Below are 19,207 nucleotides of genomic sequence, written 5' to 3' on the forward strand. Positions count from 1 at the left end.
GTCATGGAACACACTGATTGCATCCATTTCATCAGAAGGCTCAGAAATACTTAGGCTTATATACTTATCTAGAAACTCTGAAAAAATAACAAAGTTCATGGGAAACACTACAATGTTTTTGTAGGGAAAATGTATCTCTATTTCATACCCGAAGTACAGTGTCATCTCCAGCTGCTTTCAAGTCATCTTCCTTCCCAATGATTCTCTGTAGCTGTAGTGGTTGAAACATGAGAAAAGAACAAGAAAATTACAAATTTGATCTTATAAGAGCCTACTTTTTCTGAACCTTGATTTAATTGCACCTTTTCTTAATTATACATTTCTGCAAGGTTCTCTAGTCATGACAAAATATTTGCATACTTGAGAATATTTTGCTATTCAGACACACTTTTCCTGAGGAATGTCTTATCTACTGTGGTTAATATAACCAAACATGAATCTATCTCTTGCAGCCCAGTGCTTACTCTATTTTTAGAGGAGATTTCCTAGCACCAGAAGCTTAGTTTTCAGTTCAGAAGATTTTGAAAGTCTGGGTTATGACATCAAGGATCATTCCAGAAATAAAAATTATCCTGATTTTCATCATGTCCTTCTAGACAGCTTTACATAGTTCTGTTACAAACATGATCTTCTGGACATGAAAAACATACCTGTTCAAATGAGGTACTATACAACTAACAATAAAGAATAATTTAATTAAATAACAAAACAGTTTTTTTCAAAACTGGCTTTAGGCAGAATGTGGTTTAAGTTTTCCCCTTCAGCCTTGGAAAAAATTAATCTTGAATGTATTAGCTAAGAAGATTTTTAGAATCACTGAAATGACTCACATTTAAAAACATAACTTTCACTGTCCCAAATAAAGTTTTAAGGTAATATAAACAGTTTGCAGTACCTCAAGTATATCAGAGCTGCAAGGTTTCTTTGACTTTATTTCAGCTTCAGAGATGAACACTGCCACAAGAATGAGTGATTTACTATAGCACAAAGTACACCTACCTTTCAGATGTTTCCATGAATCCTCAAAAGGACAGCAGAAATGAAAGAACAAGGGACTTAATACATTTCAGGTAGAGATATGGAATTACACCGATCACTCTGGGTTTGGAGACTTTAAAAGATGCTTTTAAAGCTCAGGGATTTCAAAACTGCTGGTTTGCTTCTCAAGCTTTTCTGAGTAATTCCTCAACTTGCTCATTAAAACCTGGAAAAAGTTCATTACTAAATTTCCACAGTAATTATTCTGGGGAGTTTTGAAATCTCTCCTTTGTTGTTATTTTTGGTTTTGTAGTTTTTGTTGTTGGTTTTTTTTTTTTTTTTTTTTTTTTTCTTAGAGAAGCAGTATGGGCTTGTAAACAACAAGAAAAACACACTATTGATTTGTGTTAACAAAGGTCATCCCTTGACCTTCAAATTTTGTGTAATTAACCTGTTCTGGGTTTGTTTGGGTTTTTTTAATCCTCAATTTTTTAGTTTCTCAGGATGCTTACTTTCTATTATTAGTTTTAAATTGCACGTCTTGATAGTACTTACCAAAAGAAATGCTATAAAACAAGGCAATTAAACACCACTTGTTCCTCCAAATTATCTTAATTTTTGATCATTTACAAAACAAATGACTAGTACAGTAAAAGCATTGTGAATTTCTTTATAGCAAATTAGCATTATACAGCTGTGGGTAAAACCACAATTCGTCCATATTCTTACTGAGAAATCACATTTTTTCTTACCTGAAAAATCAATCACTCGATCATAAATAAGGAATAAAACAGCAAAACCTTTCCAAATAGGAGTAAATTGTATTTTCTCGTTTAGATTTTATTTCTTAAGGACTCTAAAAAAAATCTGCAGAGCAGTTTGCAGTAGCAGAGGCTACTGAAGAGCACAGACACACAGTGTAATTATTTTCACATGTACTATGAAATATTTCACTTATTGTTTTCTTACACTGTATGTAAATTCTTAAAGTGCTTGAAACTATTTCCAGAAGTCTGTTGATTTTCTTTCAGCATAGTGCAGCAAGAACTCACAGAGGGCAAAGAATTCTGCACTCAAGGAATGGATTCCTCCATGTAATATTTATTTGTATTTAATATTTATATCTGCTCACCGCTCACTATAATAATGGCTGATTCAAAGATAATGACACCTATTATGAACAAGTAAGGCCTCTATTAAAGACAGAAGTAATCTGTTCTGAACAGCCTTTCTAGCAGAAAGACTATGTCAGTCTTAAAAAAAAAAAAGGAAAAAAAAAAGGAAAAAAAAAAAAGGTGTTTTTGCATCTTCCAGTTGCTTGAGAGAGATCAGTGCTTGTGGATGCTCTAAGACTACACAAATGCTCTGTGCCACAGCTGCTGAGCGTTGGGTGCTGGCTCATTCAGCCCTAGAGGAAGCTCTACAAGTATTTTGTGGTATCTGCTCTCCAGCAGAAGTGTGTAAGACAGTCTATTCAGAAAGTCTAAGTCATACAGCTCTTGCATGTGCCATCAGAGCTACTCTGCCTTTATTCCCAGTAGTTTTGAACTGTCATTAGTTTTACTCAGACATCTTTAATCACGACAGATTTAGAGAGTTAGGGAAATTCCTTACTTGCTGGGGATTTTGGGAACTTTGGTAGCCTTATTCTTGGTGGGAGGTCTCAGATTAATGTGCATGGGTTATTATGTGTCTGGAAATCCCCCTCACCAAGTCTCAAGTGAATGTCTTGGAAGCGCAGAGTTCACAGAAGTCTCTTACTGTCCTCACAGAGATGCAGATAACATGGCTCTGAGAAATGATTCTGCTCTCTGGCAGGGGCTCATTAAAGGGTGGCAACTAACATCTGTAAACATGCCATTTCTACCTTGTCTTCTTCACCCTGGAGTTGCAGAGCAAAGCAACAAAACCCTCTTGGCCCTAATACTGAATACTGTGACTGTTTACCACTGAGATGTGGACGAAGCAGAATTACACTGGCTTCAACACAAAGAAATAGAGAGAACAAGAGTATCCCTGTGAAGGGAGAGACTTTTACTGGAATTGAGGAAAATGTGCACTGAAATGGAAAGGCTACAGAGGACAAGATAGACTCCCTTGTTAAAAACATGAAACTGCATTCAAGATCTCCTTTCCCAAACATCCATTTTTGTCAGCAGAGAACACTGGGAAATTCTGCACCTCACACTCCAGAAGTGCCTGATCCATACAGGTTTGAACAGCCTATATCCCATCACATAATGCAGGCACTGAGGACTGGGGGTGGAGTTTCTGCTTGTCACTCATTTCCCCTTCCTGAATGACCTGCTTGACACACCTTGTGCCTGTTCATCCAGGAACATGCGAGAATTGAGATATACCCAATCCACAGAAGGATGGACATTTTGCAAACCAAAAGGGAAGTTCTTCTCTCAAAGATTCTACAGTCTAGATCAGCAGTCAGATTCTACTGTCAGACATCCCAGACATACAAAGATGTCTAATCAGCAGATAATGGTGGGAAATGGGGAGCACAAGAGGTGACAAAGCAAGAGAAGGAACACACAATGAAATTTCTTTTCCCACTGTGCCCTGCCTACAGACACTGCCTCCTGCTTACTGCTTCTTCACTATTCTTTTCCACTGCATTTTCCTTACATACATTTCCTGATGTTATTGTAAAATACAGTGTGGAAATCACTATAGAATAGTTCAGATATATTTTGCTAGGATGTCAACTGGGACAAGACAAATGACAGATTAGCTACACAATTTACTGATTTATTAGATATATAGAAACTTTCTATGATGCATACAGAACTAATCGTAGCATTAACACACACACACACTTATTTCCACATTCTTACATTCCAAAAAATTTATTTTTAAACCTAGTCTATAAAGTTTTCCTTGAAAATAGTCTCCTCTGTAAATATTAATAAAACAGTTATGAGAGAAAACTCATCCTTTGACTGACTTGCATCCTGTGGGACTTCTTTGAATTTAATGATTCTTGTGAGTTGACAGAGTGATTTATATGTGGGTCTTTTTACCACTCTATATTATTTTATCAATACAGCCCAAAAAGGAAATGCAAAGTAACAATCTATCTAACTAGAATAATTTTCATTTAACTTGACTGACTCTACAGAAATCAAATTATTTTTAATGACTTACAGAATGTGTTTACCCCTACATTTGTTGATTTTCTGTTGTTTATACTGGCTGATTCAATCAGTATTACCTGAAATGGGTAATGATATTAAATATATAACATATTGCACATCTCCCCAAAAGAGTAGGGTAAGAATCTTCTTATTTGCTTAACTGACAGTATTTTTTTAAAGACAGCTCTGCTAATTTGGGATTTTGGTGCAGAGGTACTATAAGCTGAACATGTTCACTAGTGTTCATGGAGTTTTTTTTGCTTGTAACATACTGTTTTGCAGCTGCATAATGCAGCCATAACAGACTGATTTTGGTAATCAGGGAACTGCTAGTCTGATAACAATTCACTATGATTGCACCTGGTTTAGTAGGTTAAAAATACAGGCTTTACTAGAATTTGATTTATTTTTAATCAGCAAAATAATTAACACTAACAGAACAAATTCTTCAAAATTAAAGATCTTGTGTAGCAAAAAATGGGTGTGGGGCTGTGCTGCTTTTGGCTGGGGTAGAGTTAATTTCCTTCACAGTGGCTGGTGTGGGAGAGTGTTTTAGATTTGTGCTGAGCAGAGGGTTGATAACACAGAGATGTTTTTGTTATTGCTGAGCAGGGCTCACACAGAGCCAGGGCCTTTTCTGCTTTTGCACTGCCAGGCTGGGGAGGGGCTGGGGGTGCTTGGGAGGGGACACAGCCAGGACAGGTGACCCCAACTGACCAAAGGGACATTCCAGACCATCTGACATCATGCTGTGCGCTTAAAGCGGGGGGAAAGAGGAAGAGGAGGACATTTGCAGTGATGGCTTTTGTCGTCCCAAGTCGCCATTACACATGGTGGGTCCCTGCTCTCCTGGGGATGGCTGAACACTGCCTGCCCATGGGAAGCAGTGAATCCCTTGTTTTGCTTTGCTTGTGTGCATGGCCTTTGCTTCGCATATTAAAATGTCTTTGTCTCAATCCATTCTCTTACTTCTGATCCTCTCCCTGATCCAGCTGGTGGGGGAAAGAACAAGCAGCTGCCTGGGGCTTGGTAGCTGGCTGGGGTTACACCATGCCAAAGGTATCTGCAGGTTCAGTTAGGGGCTTCTGGGAATACTGTCTTGGAAAATTACTTATTTGAAGTATTATTTTCAAATAGTACTACTAAGTCTAGAAGTATTTTTGCAACATTTTAGAATAGATTTAAAGTATGACTCATCAGTTGTAACCTTGCTAAGAGACAATTCACTGAAATAAAGGTAGTAAGTGCAAAACACGTGGACAGCTATTCTATTATTAATTTAGAGTTTAAGACTATGCAATTCATCTAAATAAATTTTTGCTAATTTCTCTATCAACAGGTCCATCTTTCAAAGTTTCAGATTTTAAGATTCTCTAGAGATGTGAGTTCATGATCAACTTTAACATCACTCTAGTGACTGAAAATATTTTGAATCAAGTAGCCATGTCAGCTTCTTATAAAATTGTCTCTCCACTTTCCCCAAATATGAATTAAGGATCTGAAATAAGTTGAGGGATTCTATGAACAATTAAGATTGTTAATTCTGCATTCAACTTCTGACAAGAAGTACTTAGTTAGTCTCCTGTTAAATACTTAAAAGTTGAATAGTCTATATAATTAAAGCCTATTCTTCTTAAAAACAGCAGAGCAAGCTTTTCTTAGTTTTTAAAGTATCTACCTTTCTCCTCCTAGTTTAGATATAATATGGGAAAAAACTGCTGTTTCTCTTCAAAGTGTGAATTGATAAAAACCTTTTTGAAACAGCAAGCAAAATTCATAAAGACCAAAGGAGGATGGGGAATTAAAGAAATTATTCAACATATTAAGAAAACAAAAGACTCTTCCAGATGATTATTTAAATTAGCTCATGGGATTAAGGGATATACACTAATTCCTACCTTCCCAGTAGCAGTTATTTACTTACAATTCTAAGGTAACATTTATACAAGTGGATTCAATTATGATAAGTACCTCTATCACAATACTTCAATACATGCTCCTTTCATATAAAATATTTTAGTAAGCATGTGATCATAGACTGGACTGAAAAATAGGCTTGATGATTTTAATGAATCTTCACTGAGCAAATATGGTTATATTCGGATCTATTAAAATATACATGGATCTATTTTAAATTAAAATGTATGTAAATATACCTACCTTAAAGAATTCTTTCATTTCAACTTGTTCATTGCCATCTGCATCCAACATTTTAAAGGCAATCTGAAGTCCAGTCTGGGGTTCTGCAACAAATTGCAAAAGAACTTTATTGAAAATATCATACACTTATACTAGAACTCAAATACCAAACAGAAAATGAGTATTGACTCATATTGGTTCAGGTCTCCATTGCTATGTACACAAATGGTATTTCCAGTGAACCATACACACCTCTTCCAATACAAGCAAACTGTCTAAACACCTTTTTACTATCATTTCAAAGGATAATTGATGCAATGGCAAAGAAAGAAATGCCAGCAGTGCCTAAGTACAAGCCATGAATGTCCATCTGACTCCAACAAAAATACTGTATCTCTTACTGGCCAGGTCTTAAGATGTTCCCAAAGGATGTTTCTAAAATCCCATGTCACTTCTGCAGTCTAGCTTTGCTTATTTATAAGAACTCCTTTTCAGGTGAGAAGAATGAAAAACTCCTTCTGGCTGTTTTTGACAAAAGCATGTTTTGTGTGACTCCCATCAAGATGAATTTTTTCAGGAATTCTACACAATTTTACCCTGCATTTCCTTCCCTGAGTGGATACTTCTTTTCAACACAAAAATGTAACAAGTTCTGAATCTTGAAGACTCTACAAAAGCATGGTGTGCTTCGAGCTCCTTCCCACAATTTCCTGATCTTAATTTGCTTACAGGAGGTGGCCTTGAACATTGGCAAGCCCACACAGGAGCAGCATGCTGCTGAAATGTAGCTACAGTTCACTGTGGTAGCAAGCCCTTATCCCAGTATTCTCTGGAGCAGGTGAATTAATGCCACAACCCAGGCACGTCAGGCATGGACTTACTGTCTCTGGAATATACTGATGCTTCCAAGAACAATGCTGGACTCATGAGGGCAGCAAAGTAGTATCTCTAAAAAACTCCAATGCCTTCAGAGTTTTGCTTCTGGAAATATATTCTTCTAGTTGCATTCTGTAAAGTTTTAAACCTTGCTTTTTTAAAAGAGACTTTTTCTTCAGCGGGAACAAGTTAAAGAGATATCCCATTCCTTTCAAGTCATAACAAGATGGTTAAAGTAAGTACTATTTTTTCATTTCAGAAATTACTATGTTTTCAGCAGTCAACTAATATTCTGTGTGAAGCAATCTTGTGTTGCAGGGGTATTTTATAAATACCATTGCAATCTGCACAGCAGTGCTGTCCCCAGCAACTGTGTTGATTTAATACTCAAAACTGGCTTCCTTTCCATGGGAATGCCACATGCTAAATTTGTGTTACTAGTACAAAAGCAAGAAAAGGCTATCCAATAACACATTTAGAGAATAAAAGTAATTGATGTATTTAATAGCAATTCATACCATCTGTGTTCCAATTTTCAGATAAGAGAGCTGTTAGTGAAAATATAGACCTAAAGCTGCTTATACTGTTTAGAGATGACATACTTATCTGATATGATGTAACCCCAAAGGTATGTGTTTGTAAAATAAGCATAGTTCAAAGACTACCACAGATATATTTGTATTTAATTAGAATCAGGCAAAATTCCAAAATCTGAACAGAAGTGCTTCATCCTGGCTGTGAGTGCAGGTTAGACCTAGGTGCTTCCTCTCCTAATACTCCTGCATTGACCAAGCTGTCAACTTGTGTGACTGGGTAATTGAAACAAAGCTCTAAGTAAAGGTGACAACTTCAGTTCCTGGGCTTCTTTGCCAGGGAGGGCTCCATTAAATGTTGCTAAAAATGAAATTCAATACAGCACTGGAGGAAAAAAGATAGTGATGACACAAGGCACACAGAAAAGAGAAAAGAAGGTCATGGGGGGAAAAAATAAAACCTTTGTCTGTCACAAAATTGCATTTTCAAGTTCAGTGTTATTACAGACCCTGATTTTGTATGGCAGACAGCATGGTCTCATCAGCAGCATGGAACCAGGAGTCTGATGACTCTTTTACCATTTCCTTATTGCTCAGTTGGTGACTTGGAAGTAATTTAAATATTGATGCCTGCTTTAAGAAATCTCACATTCTCACTAGTGAGAGAGATAGGTTGTGTAACTTGGGGCTGACTGACAGGGGATACTTGTTAAGCAAAGATAGAGGCACTAACACTTGTTGACATTTGCTTTCAAACTGATCAGCATGATAACTCTCTGTGTAACCAAAGCAGCAACATTACCACAGCATTTTTATCCTGCATTAAAAGGTGCCTTTGTTTTTGCAGTTCAATACCTTCCTATACAAATTCTGTGAAAAACAATGTTACTTGATTTTCTGAAGAAGTGGAACAACATTCTCTGATACTGTTCAATTTTCTAATTGTTTCAGCCAATAATTCAGCATGAATTCACTTTCAGCCACCATAAATTTCTAAAGAAATAGAATCTTTGGCACCTATTCCTGCAATTTTAAGGTATTCTTCTGAAGTAATAATTTGGCTGTCATGGTTGTCCCTTTTTAATATAAATTCATCTTTTATGAGTTGCAATAAATATTTTAAAATCAGTATCCTACCTGGGCTAAACTCCTGTCTCTGATTTTAAAAGCCACTTGAGCACATGGTGTAAGTCATGCTCAAGCAGTGTGTAGCACAGGACAATCACCACTGCTGAAGTAGTGTATTTATATGTTAAAGTTTAATGCATATCTATAAATATATATAATTCAATACTGTGTACTAGCTGAAGTTGCCAAAGAGATTATCTACCTTTCATACTGTGCAACAGGAACCAATGCAGTTCTGCTAAGAAATGAGGTAAGCTTCAGAAGGGCCACTTGAATTGTGCAAGAGGTGCAAAATAATGAAAGGCTGGACATACTTCCTCCACTCTGTGGACACCAACTTACTTGTTGATACTACACCATGAGAGGGGGGATTTCCAGAGCAAGGAAAATGTGTCAATTATTTAAGGCTGAGCCATGGACCTTGCAGCCACGGAAGTGATGAGGGTCATACGAGAGTGATGCCTCTACAGACTGTCAGAAAAGATGTGACTGCTTCCTTCTCTCCTTTTCCCATGCACTGATACAATAAATCTATTATGCTTGGCTTTGTCCCTTGCTGAAAATGTTAGATTTGTATAAGTCAATCAAACAAGACTGCCTGTGGACTATTCTGTGCACTATTCCATGGACATGCATACGGACTTCACTACTGCTCTTGGGGTGTTGCCATGTAATGCTCATTGACACATCTCAAATCTCAGTGTTTTTAAGCATCACCTACACATCAGAACAAAACAGGGGGTGGCAAGCATGGCACAAAGAAAGTACCAGACAATCCCAGGTCACTTCCACCCACAAAACCAAAAAATGCCTGTTGCTTTTACATAAAGCAAGTACCAAACAAAAGTTGTTTTAAAATAAAGTGCCTGAGATAAAAAGGAAGGAAATAAAGGAGGGGGGCTGAAATACATGTACAATACTTGGAGGAAATAAAGCCAAAAGGAACAGAGGATAAAGAAAAGGGACTTTAAAGTCAGACAAAAAGACACTGAAGAATTCTGCTGTTTATGTATTGCATCCATTGCAAATCTGAACACAACAAAAACAGGCAACGACCTCTGAGACACTACAGCAGTTTTTCACACCCCTGAATGAGCTATATTGCTAATATAGCTCATTGTCCAAAACGACTAACACTACTATCCAGAAGAAAAATTATTCATCTTCCCATCCAGTTCTTCCTCCCCTTATTATGTCCTTCTGTAATCAAAGTCTCCCCCCTCTCAAAGGATTTAAAAAGACTTTTCTGATCCCATAGTGCAGGAGGTACCATGATTTTTGAAGTATTGCTATGGGCCAATGATGACATTGATTTCCATTTATATTAAAGCATTGTCACTCTATATACCATAATTTTTTATGTTTTACTATAATGCAGAAATTTAGAAGCTAAAAATATAAGAAGAAAAGCTCCTGGTAAACTGTTAGTAGCTGAGTATTTGTGCCTATATATTTTAAATATATAATACTTACTCGTAAGAATTGTCAGCAAAAACAGATACTCTGCATAAGAGATCAACCCTGAAAAAAAAGTTTAAAAATTACTTGTGGAAAAACCCAAAAACTTACAGCAAAATTTGAGAGATTAAATCTTAGAAATATAAAAAAAAGTTGTTTGACATTTTATTAAATACCTGTATTAAAGTAAGCCAAGTTACGATTTAATAAATTTTTCACTTCTGTTTTTAGTACTCTGAAGGTAAAATTCCCTAACCCCAGACTTATCAATGTTCATGTCTAACCAAGAAAGTAAGGTTTATTTGGTATTAACAAAAGGCCTACACTAAATCTTTGGATTCTCACTGAAAACATTCAATGTTTATATAAAAGGCAAATAAATTAAATGTGCTTTGTCACATTTAGTACCTGGGAGGAGAACTACTCTAACATTACCCTGAAGGATCAAAGTCCTCCATCCTTTGGCAGGCTCGCAAAAGGCGGAGAATAGCTTCCCTCTAATTCTCAAGGGAACATGGCAACACGCAAAGCTGCCAAGCTGCTAGATTGTGCTGATAGTACTGCTGGGCCCTGTGCCAAGAGGAGGCTTCTTAGTTTTTTTTTTAAATAGGAACATGTCCTTTCTACAAGGTGAAAGTATTTTCCCCCCTTTTGAAGGAAAATTCCAGTGTTTTCTTTTGAAATACCGCCTTAAGTGAAAAGCCTGAACAAACACAAAGATGTGATAGCGTCAAAATAGAGTGTGCAAGCTAAAGATAGAGAGTGCAGAATGAGGGTGGCTAAACAACAGAATCTGAACCATCTGCCCTGCAATCATGTTTGGGGAAAAAATGTAAAGGGCTTTTTTATAAATCACTTTTCAAAATAACTGAGCTACTTTTAACTTGTGAGCTAAACATTGTATAATGCTGAAGCTGCTTAAAATAATGAAGTTCAAACATGCCTATCTCTGCAAAGATAAACAATTTTTGTAATTTATATTTAGTTAATTGATAGATAAGGAACCCACTTAAGCTTCAGTGATAAACAATTAGCTTCTGATAAACTACTATGCAGAAGCAACAGCATTTGAATTTGACCTCAGATAGTGACTTAACACTTCTAAGTACCAGAGCTCAGAAATATTAAATTGCTAAATGCAAGAGTCTGAAAATACAAAAACAAGCCTTAGCTAAAGGGAGGTCTCATTCTGATCCTGTTGCCAACACACTCTGGTTCCATATCTCAGCTTTCCTCTCCATCAAAATAGGACTATTTACCCTATTATCCTACATGAATTGTGTAAATCATCACAGGACTACAATCATACAATACGCTGTGGAAATAAAAAAATACTTTAATCTCAATACATAGTCTTGCTTACAAGTTTTAGCATTTCTGCCATTGCAAGAATGCAAATTATTATCTTCATTGCTGTAAAACTTGGAGTTGTATTCTTAGATGAAGCATCTAGGTTTTCTAGAAGTTTGAAATCAAATAAACAGAGAAAGCACTCCTGTCCCTTTTTTTTTTTAGCTTATATGCCTAAAACAAGATTTAAAAAGGAAAAAAGGATAAATAGGTGGAGAAAAGAATCAAGCAAATAGCGTGATGAGTAGTGTTAAAGATTCCTAATTTTGTTTTGTGCGTGACACAGCAAAAGAATGTTTAAAGGAAGAATTTGAAGGAAGACAAGGTCTGTAGAGAAAACACCTCCCAGTCAAGGACTGCAGCGGTGTCAGCACAAAGACCCCTGACTGAAAATGTAACCACCAAGCAATGAAGGATGATGGCATTACTGGGCAGGGAGAAGTGGCACTCTGCCCCTCAGCTGTCTTTAGATTTTCTGCATGGGACAGTCTAAGGAAAGTCTGGAAGCTGAAGACAAGTGGTTTATGCTAGGTAAAACAGAACAAGGAGAGCCCAGTGTGGGGATACAAAATAAGAGATGAGACACTCAAAGAAGTTGTGGAAAAAAAGTATTTATCAAAACTTTTGAAAGGATATTAACATGGCAGATTATGGTTGTAAAAGTCTGAGAAAAAATAAAGTCGTAATAATTGAGTTACAAAATACTGAGCCCCTGGAGAGTTTTAGCTTAATAGACAGTGATCATTATATCTTATAAAATTTTGCAGAAAGAATCTGGAAAATTTTTATGGAGATGGTAAGATGTGAAGAAAAGATCTATTTGAAGAAAACGCCCTGCTGATTGGCTCAAGGGAGAAGCATCTGAATTGAAGAGGGCTGGAAAGTGAAGCTTTGCAAGAAATGTCAGGAGTTTTCATCATCTTACTGTAATTTAACTGAAAAGTTGCTATAGTGAAATTGGTAAAAAGGTCAATATAATAAAAATATGTAGAAATATTCTGGACTATTCTTTAAAACCTGACTCAATGCTCTAAAGAAAATTCACAGTCTGCCTAGTATTTTCTGGAAGACTGATTGCACTAAAATAAATTATCATAAGATGTTTTAATTTGTGGACTAATTTCCATTAAAATTTACTTTAATTTTATTTGGCCACTCACTACATGCAGTGAGTGGCCAACTTACCTCATTAATAAAGTAATTGATATACTTTGGTAATTTTTATCTTTATTCTACAGTAATCATTGCAAAGGTACTCAAATTAAAAGATGTAACACAGTAAATGTAAAAAACAAAAAACAAAAAAAAAAAAAACCAAAAAAACCAAAAACCACTGAAAATTAAATTCATATCCAAGCAAAATTTAAAAGAGAAAAGCTTCACATACTGTTGAATGACTCAGCATACTTGCAGCCAAAAATGTGAAGTCTGCATTGGCAAAATACTGTCATTTTCTGAAGGTAAAGGACCCTTCCCTAACCCTCCCTAGAAATATCTGTCCTCAAACTTACTAACAAATGCTGACAGTACAATATTCTTATTGCTGAATAAATCATACAAATACCTACAAAACATAACACAAATTTTAAAACTGCCCACTAGAAGGCAGAATCCCCCAGCATTACATTTTACAAACCAGACTGATGGCAGTTTTCTGTCTCCTTGACATTTAAATAACAATTGAAGGTAGTTAAAATAACCTCAGCTAAACAGTTGGACAGGGGTAGATTCATTATTCTGGTACTTGTAAAACCATAAATATTTTCATTTTTAAACTGTGATAATAATGCATCTCAAAGCAAAAGCATCAAAGTCACTAAACAGGCATCATGACCAAAAATTGTAAAAACTCTTGAGTGTTGTGGGGACATTTGGATGACTCCACTGAATATTTTTACATCATCTCAAACTCCTACCTGGCCTTTGAAGGACAGAGATTCAAAAACACAGCGCTAAGGAAGGGCAGATTTTTGCCAGAATGCAGAAGACATCAACTCTGAGTGTATCACTGAGCCCACTTTGTGCCAAGCACCCAGCTGGGAGAGGTGCAATAAGAGGAGGCTGCACTGATCTGCTGTTTTCAGTTTCTCTTTGTGGATTCCTGGTTTTCCCAGGCAGCACGCTCTGGGGATTTGCAGTGTCCATCACTAGAAAGAGAAAGGCTCTAAAAAAGCAGGTAAAGAGAGAGAATATCCAAAAATTCAAGACTGAGAACACTTTAAGCCAAATCCTGGGAAAGCATGTGATGACTGGAAAAGGCAGCGAATGACTGTACAAAATCCAGCCTCTCCTAGCATAGGAAAAAAATGTAATTTGTTCAGAGATGTTTCAGGGCTTTTGGGGTATGCCTTCAGGAGCAGACTGACAAGCAAGGCACCCAGCTGGAGACCTTTGCAGGTCTGCACAAGGATGCAAGAAATGAACTGCAGGCAGAAGAGGCTGTGAGACTGAAGGGTGGGTGAAATGCTGCAGGCTGAGATCGAGGGCTGCTCTCTTGGCACAAGCTTCCAGCCCTGTCTGAGGATCTGCTGTGCATGGAGAGAGCATGGCTCATGCCTGCCAAGGAACTGCAGCAGTGCAACAGCAGCTTTATTTTCCAGAAACATCCACAGGATAAGGGATACAGGCTGAACTGTATGATACAGAAAGTTTGTGAATAGGTGCTGTCAGTCTTTCTCATTAGTCTGGGAATTTTGGTCTTTTGTTACTGTGAAATGGTTAATTGCTCATCTATTTGGTTTTCTTGATCCTTTTGTTTGTTTTCTCTCTTCAATTAATTTATGTTAATGAGATGTTTATTTGGTGTTCTTTAATCCCCTGTTGTTACACAAACAATATCCCCACTCTTAGTTTTCTCTTTATGTAGTCCAATATAAAGTGGAAATGCTGGGTGAAAAGAAAACAAAGCACATCAACACTGTGAAGGGTTACAGAGCTCCCTAAGAGGGAGAAATAAGTTCAACTGCTCTTGGAATCAGGGATACCAACTTAATGTAAATAGGTACAAGTTTTATTTTTATTTGTAGTTTCCATGCATTTACGTTATATAGAGGAACAGTCAGGTTATTAACAAAAAGTCTTAAAAGTCCATTTTGTGTTCAAGTCATCCCTTTAACCCTTTCCTCTTCCAAGCAGGCTTTTCATTTTCTTTCATGCCTCCTCCTGCACCTAAGAAGGCTTTCAACTCCCAGCCTCTTTATTCTTGTATAACTGAAAGATTTTCCAAGGAGGCAGCTACTGGCTAGATGAGGATGAAATAAAATCCATGAAAACCTCTTTAAAATTACATTCAACTCATACCATATAATGAGATAAAAAGCAAGATGTATTTTTCAGTATCAAAAGTGCTCATTACCTTTATCACCAAGCTCTCTAAAAAAGGTTGGTCCTGGTTTAGCTTTGGCAACATACAGCAGTGCAGCATCTACCTCCTTTAAAGACACAAACAAGAAAATATAAAGCCAGTTTTGAAAGAGAGTTAATCACTTCAGTAACAGAAAGAATGCAAGTTCTTTTGAAGAAGGAAAGGAACATTTTGCTTACCTTTTTTGTCAGTTTCTTGGCTGAGGCTTTGCCTATAATAAAAAAAAAAAAATCGTCATCATTCAATAACAAACCGACTTTGAACTTTGATCAGGTTCTGTGGAATTTCTTCAGATTTTTATGGGAAAATGCTAAGTAATATGAAACAGAATATTTTGCAACAGACAGTTTGTTTCTAATTCCCATAATGATCATGAAAGGACAAGATTTAAAAACAATATGAGCAGTCTGTTCAAATATTCTCTCAGCCTAGATTAAAGCACAGCCCACTTTCATGTTGATGACCAACTTACTAGTATGATTTCGCATACTGTAAGCTACAAATGTCACAGAGATTCCAAAGCAAGACAGCAAGAAACAGCTGTAGTATTTACAAAGGGATTTCCATGCACACATGATAGTCCTTGAAGTGCAGGTTGAGCATGTGAAAGCTAAGAAATACTCAAAAAAATTTAAAATGTTGATGCTTCTATCAAGCAGAAGTAAATTGAACAACTCTGCTTTCTGAAAGAGCATCAGACAAAAATCATGCAAACTGCTACGTGTTTCTTAGTAGGTTCAAGTGTATACACTCAAATAGGGGAGCCACTGGCAGTATAGGGTATGCTCCAGTATAAACCACATGTTTGAGGAGCTGCAATGTATCTGTAGGTATGTATGTAGCTGCAATGTATCAAGAGCTGAACATTCCAGCTGGTTAGGCAGCTATCACAGAAACCCTATGGCCAGGGACCAGCAGGAGCTCTGCAAGGCCCTTCTCAGTCTATCTCTGCAGCACCTCTCATACAATTCTCCAAATCCTGTTGTCCTTCACCCTTAACTCTCTCAGCCCACCATGCTCTTCCTTCATCACCATTTCCTCTGGATTCCAGCCAGCATTCCCTCCTATTTATTCACACTGAGTAAGCACAAACTGAGCCACTTGGATGTGCTCTGTGGACTGGTGCCCCAGTGTGCAGCAGCCTGCCTTGCTCCATGCTCAGTCTCCAAGGTTACTTTGCTGCTTCACAGGCATTTTGCATCCAGAAGGTCACCAGTGCAGCACCACTATGTGGAAATGGGCATGATGGAGGCAGCCTGGTGGGCAGCTGTCAACAAACATCTACCAAACATTTTCACAGGCCCATAATTTGGCCAGATGGAGGTTCTTTGTCAGTGAAAAAGGAAATTTCCACAGCACTGGCAAATGGGACACCCAGCTGCAAGGGGTCTCCACTGGCAACTTTTGGCTTGGAACATCTCAACCAGCAATAGCTCATTTTTCAGCACAGGCAAACCAGTACCCTGGCCTCTGCTCCCTCAACTAGCAGTAACAGTTTTGCTGATAAATTCCTCTCCTCCCATCCCCTCCCCCAAATCAGCCTAAGGCAGACACCTGGCACATAACATTTCAACACAAATGTTTAAGTTTGACAAAAGTTATAAGCAACTAAAATTAGGGTTTTAATACTGGAGTGTTGAGTGACCCCAGCAGCAGGTGTTGCCAGTACCACCTGTTACTGTGGATGAATACATTTTTGTGCAATGCCTATACATACATTCACACCCATATACACTCACATATATAAAGCTCCATCAGAAGAGCTTACCTTTTAAGTAAACACCACATGAAATCCTCTACTTTGCTTCATTTGAGACAAAAGAAGTCAGACTAATAACATACTGGGAGAAGCAGCAACAATAGCTACATCCAGTAAGGCTGAGTCCTGAGCAGTGTGATGGAACACCACAGTTACATCTAACACCAGTCCCTGCTGCAGAGCATTTTTATGAATGGCTGTTAAGCAAATAAAGTGATTTAGATCTCAGCTTTGAAATGTCACTGCTTCAGTACAGCACATTTCAATGTGAAACTGAACTTAAGCTGTTTCTTTGGCCCTGGCAGATCCACCTAGATAGCAGCCTTATGGAAGGGAATGAGTCAGGCTGTAGGTCTGCAAAAAAGAGTATCTGAAAGAAAAAAGAGAAAATCACCCTGCAATCTTTTTCACTGTACATGCTCCTTGTACTCGCTGTCTGCACTAAAGCCAGCCATATACCCTTATTTGGTTAACAGCAACTCCATTCCTTTAACTCTCCTGGTGATCCCAAGAACACCACATCTGGATCAGCACCTGCTACCACAGCAGTGCACTGGTAGCCTTTTGCCAGCATCCAGGAGGATGATGAAGGGAGACAAGCGGAACTCTGTGAGCTGTAACAGCAAAGGCACGGATAAGCGATGCAAGGTAGGAGAAAGTGCTGGAGCTACAGCTGAGACAATAGTTTGTGAGGCTGTACACTTGATTGAGTGTTTCTGTGTTTCTCTTCTTTGTGTTGCATTCAGTACAACAACACTGAAACTCCTCAGCTACATGGTTTTGGGGAACAACATATCCTCACCAGATCTTGATAAAAATTAAGAAAAGGAAGGGAAGCCTGTTTAGACGTATGGACTCTTCACCAGCCAGCACTTATGAGCTCTAGGCAACTGTCTAGAGCTCACAGAAATGGCTGTGGCAGCCATCAACATCTGCCCTCCTGCATCCAGCCACAGCCACCCTCTGGAGGATATTTAAGATGCTGACATGTTGACTGACCTCTTTCAGAGGTGAAAAGACAGTAACAGCAATGATACAGAGATGCTCGTGCTACCCTCGCATGGGAGAAAGGACTGGTAGGGCAAAAGAAGTCTTTGCTGAGTGGCAGAAGAGGGAGAGAAGAGCCATAATCACCCCAGGACGTGGTGAGAGGCAGCACCAGGTGGGTGAGAATCAGTCCTTGCAGCAACTGGATGAGAGGCAGCTGCTGTCTTCCTTTCCTTTTCAGTAAGACAGGAAAAAAGGCAGGAAGGGAAGAGACACACTGAGAGAGAAACAAAGAGATTTCTACTTTTCAAAGCAGTAAACACAACAAAGCAATAAATATGAAGTCTTTTAATGGTGCTCTTCTCACATGGGCAGATGTCAGCAAGCATGTGTACTGGAGAGTAGGAATCTTTTGGAAAAAACACCCTGACACTAGGGACAGTAGTGTTATCTTTCATACTGGGATTTGTGTAAGATATTAGAATACAATAGTACAATAATATAATAATTTAAACTGTAGAATGAGTTTCCTCCAATAAGTATTTTATTATTTTCTAAGAATTACATCCAGTTATATTTTATTGGTACTGCCACCATATAACATTTTGTGTGAAGACTCAAATCTCTGTTTTCACTAGGAAACATACTTCTTGAATGCTAATTTAGCTCTTGGTGCTTATTTTCTCAATTTATTTACTTCTTAACAGTGAGAACCCTTTAAATATCAACAAGGAAAGTTCTATTAATATCAAATGTACAACTCTCTGAGGAATAAGGTCTTTTAAGACCTTGTCTAAAATAATTAGGAGAATGTTAACGCTTCCTGCAGAAGATGCACTGCAAAGGTTTGAACAGTTTTTTTACACAGCTTGTACACTGAAGAAATAAAGTGCCTCCTTCTTCCTATGAATTAAATATTGGTGCTATCATTCCTCACACATGACCACAAATACATCAGGATCTAAGTATCTCTCTGAGGACCACAGGCAATAGATGTAATTATTAGGGACTATTTAATCTAAAAAGTAAAAATTTTCTTTAGTTTTATTCTTTTACTTTGCTAGACTCTTTCTAATTTGAAAATTAATGACATAGTACCAGTTTGTAGCAGTTAGAGTCTTCGATATGAAAAAAAGAAACTTGGAATTTTTTATTGTTTTGAACTTGATTAAATGAGAACAACTTTTTTTCCCCTACAGAGCTGCCACAACTATGCTGGAATGCTGGTTTAAAGGACAGTGAGTATTTTCAAGGGTCTCTACATATTTTACAGATGCAATCATCTAATTTTTGCCACCTACAGCATATCCATGGAACAATGAGGTACAGAGTCATTTTTCATGGACAAAAAGGCATTTTAGCTTTTTTAGTTGTATGAATACCAAGACTGCTTATAAATACACAAGTTCTGTGCCGTTAGCCAAGAAAGTTAGTTGACAACTCTAATTAAGAAAACACTGCCAAGAGCAGCTCCATCAATCTTCATTTG

General features: G+C 37.5%; 1 protein-coding gene across 2 annotated transcripts in view; it reads right to left on the reverse strand.

The window, feature by feature from the left end:
- MICU2 (mitochondrial calcium uptake 2) overlaps positions 1–19,207 on the reverse strand; it is a 134,499-nt gene that overhangs the window by 24,342 nt on the left and 90,950 nt on the right. For both annotated transcript variants that reach the window (XM_050971352.1, XM_030234538.2), the window contains exons 3-7: positions 15,152–15,183; positions 14,964–15,039; positions 10,274–10,321; positions 6,285–6,367; positions 149–211 (exon numbers count right to left, since the gene is read on the reverse strand). In XM_050971352.1, coding sequence (XP_050827309.1) covers positions 149–211; positions 6,285–6,367; positions 10,274–10,321; positions 14,964–15,039; positions 15,152–15,183 — 302 coding nt within the window. The remainder of the gene's footprint in view (positions 1–148; positions 212–6,284; positions 6,368–10,273; positions 10,322–14,963; positions 15,040–15,151; positions 15,184–19,207) is intronic.

This window comes from Serinus canaria, chromosome 1 (genome assembly GCF_022539315.1).
Source record: "Serinus canaria isolate serCan28SL12 chromosome 1, serCan2020, whole genome shotgun sequence".
Taxonomy (NCBI): domain Eukaryota; kingdom Metazoa; phylum Chordata; class Aves; order Passeriformes; family Fringillidae; genus Serinus; species Serinus canaria.